Consider the following 9516-nt stretch of genomic DNA (forward strand, 5'->3'; position numbering starts at 1 on the left):
ACATATGAATAAAATGTTACATTTTAGCTTGGAAGAAAGCTGAGGCACTTTTCTGAGGTTTATGTGGGTTAGGGTTGGACAGTATACCAGTACAACCCTATTCGATCAATTCAAGTTTATTTATATAGCCCTGAATAACGAGTGTCTCAATCGGCTGCACGAGCCACAACCACATCCTGCGCTCAGATCTCACATCAGGGCGAGGAAAAACTCAACCCAATGGGCTGCAATGAGAAACCTTGGAGAGGACCACATATGTGGTTCATTATATTTACTTATTATTAATGTTATGTGATTGGATGTATATAACTCATTATATTTATATGTACATAAATATATATATATATATACTATGCTGTTAGTTTGTGTAAAAGTTGAAAAAATGTGAGAAATCAGCAATGTCATTGTGTAAATGAACACAGTACATGATCATGTGTCTTCATGGCAGCAGCATTTAGAAGTGTGTAAATGAACACATGATGTCTGCTCTGGGACCTTCCTAATGGTCCTGCTCCACAGATCAGCTCCACAGCGTCCCCATCGCCCAGATGGGGAACTACCAGGACTTCCTGAAAGCTGCTCCTCAGCCCCTGAGAGACGCCGACCCCGAGCAGCCCAAACGTCTGCACACCTTCGGCAACCCCTTCAAGCTGGACAAGAAGGTGTGCTGGTTTCTGACTCACATTGAACCTCCTCCAAGAAGATTTTCACGCCTCTGCCTCCTCAGGGAATGATGATCGACGAGGCCGATGAATTTGTCACCAGCCCGAAGGAGAACAAAGGCAAGAGGCCATCAGACAACAACATGACAGGAGGCGGGCCCAAGAGGAGACGCTGCATGTCACCTTTGCTGCGCCTGGGTCACGCCTACACGCCCCCTGTCAGTCCTCGGTCCACCTCAGGTCTGATGCACATGCTCCTGTCCTCATGGGACTGACACACACCCCTCAACTGGCTTTTCTCTTCCAGACGTGGACATGAGCGATGAAGAAGTGGAACCCCATCCCATGGTCAACCACCTCCATCGGAACCACTGCAGCCCAGAAAGAAGCTCCGACTCCGACTCGGAACCTCAAGAGAACCACTCATCGGCAGACCAGCAGGACCTCCAGTATGGGGGGGAGGAGGAGGAGGAGGAGGAGGAGAACGGTGAGCAAGTGGAGGTGGAGGAGGAGGAGGTGATTTTGGTGGACGGACTGGATCAGCCGCCCCGGTACCTGTCACCTGCCGCCCTGAAGAAACACATCCACACTGAGACCACCAAGGTGAACAACGAGCTGAGGACACTCATCACCAGGGAGATCAGGAAGCCTGGCAGATGTAAGAAACCACAGTCTGGCCCACTAAACAGGCACCATGTTTGCTACCACTTTAGTCCTTTTTACCAAATAATAGCTCTATATATAGTTGGAAACTATTTATTTATTTGCTTAGTTTGTCTGACCAAATAAAGACAAATAGTATGTCTATATGTAGTTGTAAACGTCCTGCACTCATAAACTTACAAACAAAACAAAGTATCATTTGAGTAAACCTAAAAACAATACACAGAGGGAGAAAAAAACCCAACTCCTTAGCCTCGTTTTGCCCAAATGTTGATGATGTGTAAACACCAGAAGGAAGTGCAGCAAACGTAGCATCAGCTCACAGTTAACAGTTAGTAGCAGTCACGTGACTGCCTTTTGACCAATCATTGAGCAGATGGCCCGGAGACCCCCTCTGTGATAAATATGCGTCGTGTGCCCTCTAGCGGCTGCTCTGGGTACTACACCTCACATCTTTCTGCTTGCTCTCCAGACTACGACAAGATCTTCTACTTCCTGAAGCAGATTCAAGGCACTCTGGACACTCGCCTCATCTTCATCCAAAACATCATCAGGGAGGCGGCCAGGTAGGACATTACCCAATGTTGGCCTCAAACTTCATACTGTTTGTTCAAAGATCTTTTAGTTCACACTATATCATCAGCAGTACCAACATCTGCACAGTATTTACTCGCGTGTGACATCAGGTGCGATACAAGCCCAGTGTTTACTTGTGTGTGACATCATATGCAATACAAGCAGTCTTGCAGTGTGTTTACTTGTGTGTGATATCATGTGAGATACAAGTAGTGTTTACTTGTGTGTGATATGTGGGATACAAGCCAAGTGTTTACCTGTGTGTGATATCATGTGGGATACAAGCCAAGTGTTTACCTGTGTGTGATATCATGTGGGATACAAGCCAAGTGTTTACCTGTGTGTGATATCATGTGGGATACAAGCAGTCCTGCAGAGTGTTTACCTGTGTGTGATATCATGTGGGATACAAGCCAAGTGTTTACCTGTGTGTGATATCATGTGGGATACAAGCAGTCCTGCAGAGTGTTTACCTGTGTGTGATATCATGTGCGATACAAGCCGTCCTGCAGAGTGTTTACTTGTGTGTGATATGTGCGATACAAGCCAGTGTTTACTTGTGTGTGATATGTGGGATACAAGCCAAGTGTTTACCTGTGTGTGATATCATGTGGGATACAAGCCAAGTGTTTACCTGTGTGTGATATCATGTGGGATACAAGCAGTCCTGCAGAGTGTTTACCTGTGTGTGATATCATGTGGGATACAAGCCGTCCTGCAGAGTGTTTACTTGTGTGTGATATCATGTGAGATACAAGTAGTGTTTACTTGTGTGTGATATGTGGGATACAAGCCAAGTGTTTACCTGTGTGTGATATCATGTGGGATACAAGCCAAGTGTTTACCTGTGTGTGATATCATGTGGCATACAAGCAGTCCTGCAGAGTGTTTACCTGTGTGTGATATCATGTGGGATACAAGCCAAGTGTTTACCTGTGTGTGATATCATGTGGGATACAAGCAGTCCTGCAGAGTGTTTACCTGTGTGTGATATCATGTGCGATACAAGCCGTCCTGCAGAGTGTTTACTTGTGTGTGATATGTGCGATACAAGCCAAGTGTTTACTTGTGTGTGATATCATGTAGGATACAAGCCAAGTTTTTACTTGTGTGTGTGTGTGATATCGTGCGATACAAGCAAGCACAGTCTTTGCTTGTGTGGTATCATGTGCGATACAAGCTGATTGTTTGCTTGTGTGTGTGATATCATGCGATACAAACAAGTAGAATGTTTACTTGTGTGTGATATCATGTGCGATACAAGCAGAGTGTTTATTTGTGTGTGATGTCATGTGCGATGCAAGCAGAGTGTTTACTTGTGCAAAGATGACAGACAGTTAACGTTTAAATCCTCACCAATAAACACACAATTGTATCAAAGTCATTTCCAAAAGCTAAACATGCTGGGGTATAGGCTACTAGGAGCTAGCAGCTACACAACAGCTAAGCACACAATAGCCCACAAGCTAGACATAGCTAATAATCATTGAACAATAGGAGGTGACATTTGAAAATATACACAAGTATGAAATAATTATAGTTAGATATTACTTAAACATATAAGTCTCCAAGGTGTATCCAGTAACAAACGTGTCTGCATCCTTCAACCTACTTGGTCAATATCGGTACTATTGTGAGCACTAGATGTCACTTCATTTTGCTTTCAAAATGTTCATGGCAGAAACGTGTTAGAAAGGCTCCAATATGGCCAAAAAGTTTGTGGATAAGTTGTACTAGAAAGTCAAGTAAAAGGTGCACGCTGTTCAGTGCAGAATAAGAATGATGATGGGATGTTTTTCACCTCAAATGCTGACAGCCTGTCCAAATAAAGTAATACAACAATGAATAGTTGAAATGATGTAAGATGACGCAGTTGTTGTTCTTCAAAGACAGAAATACATCAAAGACAAGTAAATACATGTTACATAACTAACAATGACTACTTCCACTTTCTACATGTCCTGTTTGCTAACTATCTACACACCTTAACTTTCAATAACCTGCATCTCTCTTTGTAAAAAGGTTCAAGAAGCGAGTTCTCATCGAGCAGCTGGAGAACTTCCTGGAGGAAATCCACAACCGATCTACCATCAACCACGTGGACGCACTTTGACCTCCTCCTGCTCCAAGTGGACTTGCTGAGCATCTTTTCATCCAAATAAGTGACAAGACCCAATGATCACATGACCCTTCTTTTGCTTCGCCACAAAGAGGGATTGGTGATCAATAACCACTAAGTAGTGACGGACCGTCCCAGCACCGATCACTGTCAGGGCCGAGCAAAGATGGCCGCCAACAGCTGATGTGAGGCAACCGTCCTGCAAGGACTAAAGAATCCTACAACTCATGTTGACCTGGAAACTGCTGACAGAAGCTAAAGATTGATTGATTGACCAGCAGATAGTCCAGTCATTCTGATTGACTAAACAATTAATTGTCTTTTGACCTGTGATTCAGTGTCCACCACTAAGTGTCGTCACAGCAACCATTATTGACTGACTGATCAACTACTGCAACCTGCCAGTGATCTACTGCTGGTCTACTGGTGACCTGCCAGTGATCTACAGACAGCCTGCCAGTGATCTACTGCTGGTCTACTGGTGACCTGCCAGTGATCTACTGCTGGTCTACTGGTGACCTGCCAGTGATCTACAGACAGCCTGCCAGTGATCTACTGCTGGTCTACTGGTGACCTGCCAGTGATCTACTGCTGGTCTACTGGTGACCTGCCAGTGATCTACAGATAACCTGCCAGTGATCTACTGCTGGTCTACTGCTGACCTGCCAGTGATCTACAGACAACCTGCCAGTGATCTACTGCTGATTGACTGCTGATCTTTTGGCGACCTACGGGTGATTGACTGCTGACCTGCCGGTGATTGACTGGCGATCTACAGACAACCTGCCAGTGATCTACTGGCAATTTACTGGTGAGCTACTGATGATCTACTGGCGACCTGCCAGTGATCTACAGACAACCTGCCAGTGATCTACTGCTGGTCTACTGGTGACCTGCCAGTGATCTACAGACAACCTGCCAGTGATCTACTGCTGATTGACTGCTGATCTTTTGGCGACCTACGGGTGATTGACTGCTGACCTGCCGGTGATTGACTGGCGATCTACAGACAACCTGCCAGTGATCTACTGGCAATTTACTGGTGAGCTACTGATGATCTACTGGCGACCTGCCAGTGATCTACAGACAACCTGCCAGTGATCTACTGCTGGTCTACTGGTGACCTGCCAGTGATCTACAGACAACCTGCCAGTGATCTACTGCTGATTGACTGCTGATCTTTTGGCGACCTACGGGTGATTGACTGCTGACCTGCCGGTGATTGACTGGCGATCTACAAACAACCTGCCAGTGATCTACTGGCAATTTATTGGTGAGCTACTGATGATCTACTGGCGACCTGCTAGTGATCTACTGGCGAACTGCCAGTGATCTACAGACGACCTGCCAGTGGTCTACTGGTGATCTACAGGCAACCTGCCGGTGATTGACTGGTGATCCACAGACGACCTGCTAGTGATCTACTGGTGAACTGCCAGTGATCTACAGACGACCTGCCAGTTGTCTACTCGTGATCTACAGGCAACCTGCCGGTGATTGACTGGTGATCTACAGACGACCTGCTAGTGATCTACTGGCGACCTGCCAGTGATCTACAGACGACCTGCCAGTGGTCTACTGGTGATTGACTGGTGATCTACAGACGACCTGCTAGTGATCTACTGGCGACCTGCCAGTGATCTACAGACGACCTGCCAGTGGTCTACTGGTGATTGACTGGTGATCTACAGACGACCTGCTAGTGATCTACTGGCGACCTGCCAGTGATCTACAGACGACCTGCCAGTGGTCTACTGGTGATTGACTGGTGATCTTTTGGCGACCTACGGGTGATTGACTGCTGACCTGCCGGTGATTGACTGGCGATCTACAGACAACCTGCCAGTGATCTACTGGCAATTTACTGGTGAGCTACTGATGATCTACTGGCGACCTGCTAGTGATCTACTGGCGAACTGCCAGTGATCTACAGACGACCTGCCAGTGGTCTACTGGTGATCTACAGGCAACCTGCCGGTGATTGACTGGTGATCCACAGACGACCTGCTAGTGATCTACTGGTGAACTGCCAGTGATCTACAGACGACCTGCCAGTGGTCTACTGGTGATCTACAGGCAACCTGCCGGTGATTGACTGGTGATCTACAGACGACCTGCTAGTGATCTACTGGCGACCTGCCAGTGATCTACAGACGACCTGCCAGTGGTCTACTGGTGATTGACTGGTGATCTACAGACGACCTGCTAGTGATCTACTGGCGACCTGCCAGTGATCTACAGACGACCTGCCAGTGGTCTACTGGTGATTGACTGGTGATCTACAGACGACCTGCTAGTGATCTACTGGCGACCTGCCAGTGATCTACAGACGACCTGCCAGTGATCTATTGGTGATTGACTGGTGATCTACAGGCAACCTGCCGGTGATTGACTGGTGATCTACAGACAACCTGCCAGTGATCTACTGGCAATTGACTGGTGAGCTACTGATGATCTACTGGCAACCTGCCAGTGACCTACTATTGATTGAATGAATGGTGACCTACCAGTGATTGACAGGTGATCTACCGGCGATTGACTGGTGACCTCCCACTGACCAACTCGCAGCATACCGGTGGTGACTGGCTGGTGATCTGCTAGTGTTTGACTGATGACTGATATTGTATGGTGACCTACCAGTGATCTATAGTTTAATGACGGGTGAATTACCATTGATCTTCTGGTTATTGACTGGTGACCTACCAGTGATCTATCTACAGGTTATTGACTGGTGACTTACCAATGATCTTCTGGTGACTTATCAGTGATTGACTAGTGATCTACCAGTGATCTATTGGTGATTGACTGGTGATCTACCAGTGATCTATCGGTGATTGACTGGTGATCTACCAGTGGTCTGTCAGTGATTGACTGGTGACTTACCAGTGATCTTCTGCTAATTGATTTGTGATTTACCAGTGATCTACTGCTGAATGATCAACGATTTACCAGTGATAATCTGTTGATTAACTGGTGACTTACTCGTGATCTTCTGGTCATTGGCTGGTGATCTGCTAGTGTTTGACTGGTGACCTACTGGTGACTGACTGATGGTGTAGCGGTGATCGACTGCGTACCTACCACTGAAAGACTGGTGACTGACTGGTGAAACATTGTGACCAACTGGTTGTCTAGTAAAGAGACTGAAAGAGTGAGTGAGTGGGCAATGGTCAGTCCAAGGGAGACAAAAAGGTGATCAACATATTGACAAGCAATACAGGAGTGCAGGACCACTAGTCGACTTTAACTAATTAACCAAACATTGCTGAGTCATGATTGACAAGCAATGGAATGAATGACTAGTAGTCGACCGTTAACTAGTTAACCAATCATTGCTGAGTCATGATTGACAAGCAATGAAAGAGTGAATAACTAGTAATCACCTTCAACTAGTTAACCAATCATTGCTGAGTCCTGGTTGACAAGCAATGAAGGAGTGAATGACAAGTAATCACCTTCAACTAGTTAACCAATCAGTGCTGAGTCATGATTGATAAGCAATGAAAGAATGAATGACTAGTAGTCACCTTCAACTGGTTAAAAACATTACTGAATCCTGGATGACAAGCAATGAAGGAGTGAATGAGTAGTAGTCACCTTTAACTAGTTAACCAGTTATTTCAGAGTCATGATTGACAAGCAATGAAGGAGTGAATGACTAGTAGTCACCTTAGACTAATTAACAATCATTGCTGAGTCATGATTGATAAGCAATGAAAGAGTGAATGACTAGTAATCACCTTCAACTAGTTAACCAATCATTGCTGAGTCCTAGTTGACAAGCAATGAAGGAGTGAATGACTAGTAATCACCTTCAACTAGTTAACCAATCATTGCTGAGTCCTAGTTGACAAGCAATGAAGGAGTGAATGACTAGTAATCACCTTCAACTAGTTAACCAATCATTGCTGAGTCCTAGTTGACAAGCAATGAAGGAGTGAATGACTAGTAATCACCTTCAACTAGTTAACCAATCATTGCTGAGTCCTAGTTGACAAGCAATGAAGGAGTGAATGACTAGTAATCACCTTCAACTAGTTAACCAATCATTGCTGAGTCCTAGTTGACAAGCAATGAAGGAGTGAATGACTAGTAATCACCTTCAACTAGTTAACCAATCATTGCTGAGTCCTAGTTGACAAGCAATGAAGGAGTGAATGCCTAGTAATCACCTTCAACTAGTTAACCAATCATTGCTGAGTCCTAGTTGACAAGCAATGAAGGAGTGAATGACTAGTAATCACCTTCAACTAGTTAACCAATCATTGCTGAGTCCTAGTTGACAAGCAATGAAGGAGTGAATGCCTAGTAATCACCTTCAACTAGTTAACCAATCATTCCTGAGTCCTAGTTGACAAGCAATGATATTTAGCTAGTTAACTAGGCCTGCTGGTCATCAGGCGAGTGAAGATGGTTGACAGAAAGGTCACATGACATGACAGCATCACTCCGAGGGACTGTGGTCTATGAAGCAACGTGATTGGTCAACAGAAGTGACTCCGCCCCGTCCGTTCGAGTCACTTCCCCACAATGCACTTGTTATTTTTGTAATCACAAGTGGTTTTTGGATGTGGACCAAAAGATCTGCCATTGGTGAGCAGTATTTTGTAAAGTTAGTGTACATAACATATTTAAAGATGGTGGACAACCTTTTGTAAGTATTTCCATCAATAAATCTATTTTCCACAGTCATGATGGATCAAGTCTTCACCTCACACCAACTACACCTGGACATACCTCAATTGGATTTCAATATTTCATTCACATATATATATATATAGTGTGTATATATATATATATATGTGTGTGTGTGTATATATATATATATATTTGTGTATATATATACATGTGTGTGTGTGTGTAGATATATATATATTTGTGTATATATATACATGTGTGTGTGTGTGTATATATATAAATATGTCTGTGTATATACACATATGTATGTATATATGTGTGTATATTTATATATATATATATAAATGTGTGTCTATATAAATATATATATATATATATATATGTGTGTGTATATATGTATATACGTGTGTGTGTGTATATATATATATATATATATATATATATATATATATATACATTCATATATATATATATATATATATATATAGTGTGTATATATATATATATATGTGTGTGTGTGTATATATATATATATATATATATATATATATGTCTTGATTGTATTATCCAGAGAATAGTGGTGGATACCGTGGTAGAGCGCAATATGTAGGTGTGGGAAAAATCACAAGACTACCTCTTCTCTACAGAAGTGTTTCATGAGGGGTTCCCTCAATCTCCTGATGATTGAGGGAACCCCTCATGAAACAGTTCTGTAGAGAAGAAGTAGTCTTGTGATTTTTCCCACACCTACATATATATATATATATATATATATACACATATATATGTGTGTATCTGTGTTGGCCCTGTAATGATGTGGTGACTTGTCCAGGGTGTACCCTGCCTTCTGCCCAAATG

General features: G+C 43.8%; 1 protein-coding gene across 2 annotated transcripts in view; it reads left to right on the top strand.

Annotated features, from left to right (window-relative positions):
* Positions 1–8712, top strand: part of ints6 (integrator complex subunit 6) — a 43375-nt gene extending 34663 nt beyond the window's left edge. For both annotated transcript variants that reach the window (XM_061918174.1, XM_061918175.1), the window contains exons 14-18: positions 520–662; positions 728–902; positions 970–1320; positions 1798–1891; positions 3924–8712. In XM_061918174.1, the coding sequence (XP_061774158.1) occupies positions 520–662; positions 728–902; positions 970–1320; positions 1798–1891; positions 3924–4014 (854 nt within the window). In that variant the 3' untranslated portion in view covers positions 4015–8712. The remainder of the gene's footprint in view (positions 1–519; positions 663–727; positions 903–969; positions 1321–1797; positions 1892–3923) is intronic.
* The last annotated feature ends 804 nt before the right edge of the window (positions 8713–9516 follow it).

The sequence above is a fragment of the Nerophis ophidion genome, linkage group LG13 (genome assembly GCF_033978795.1).
Source record: "Nerophis ophidion isolate RoL-2023_Sa linkage group LG13, RoL_Noph_v1.0, whole genome shotgun sequence".
NCBI classification, from domain to species: Eukaryota; Metazoa; Chordata; class Actinopteri; order Syngnathiformes; family Syngnathidae; genus Nerophis; species Nerophis ophidion.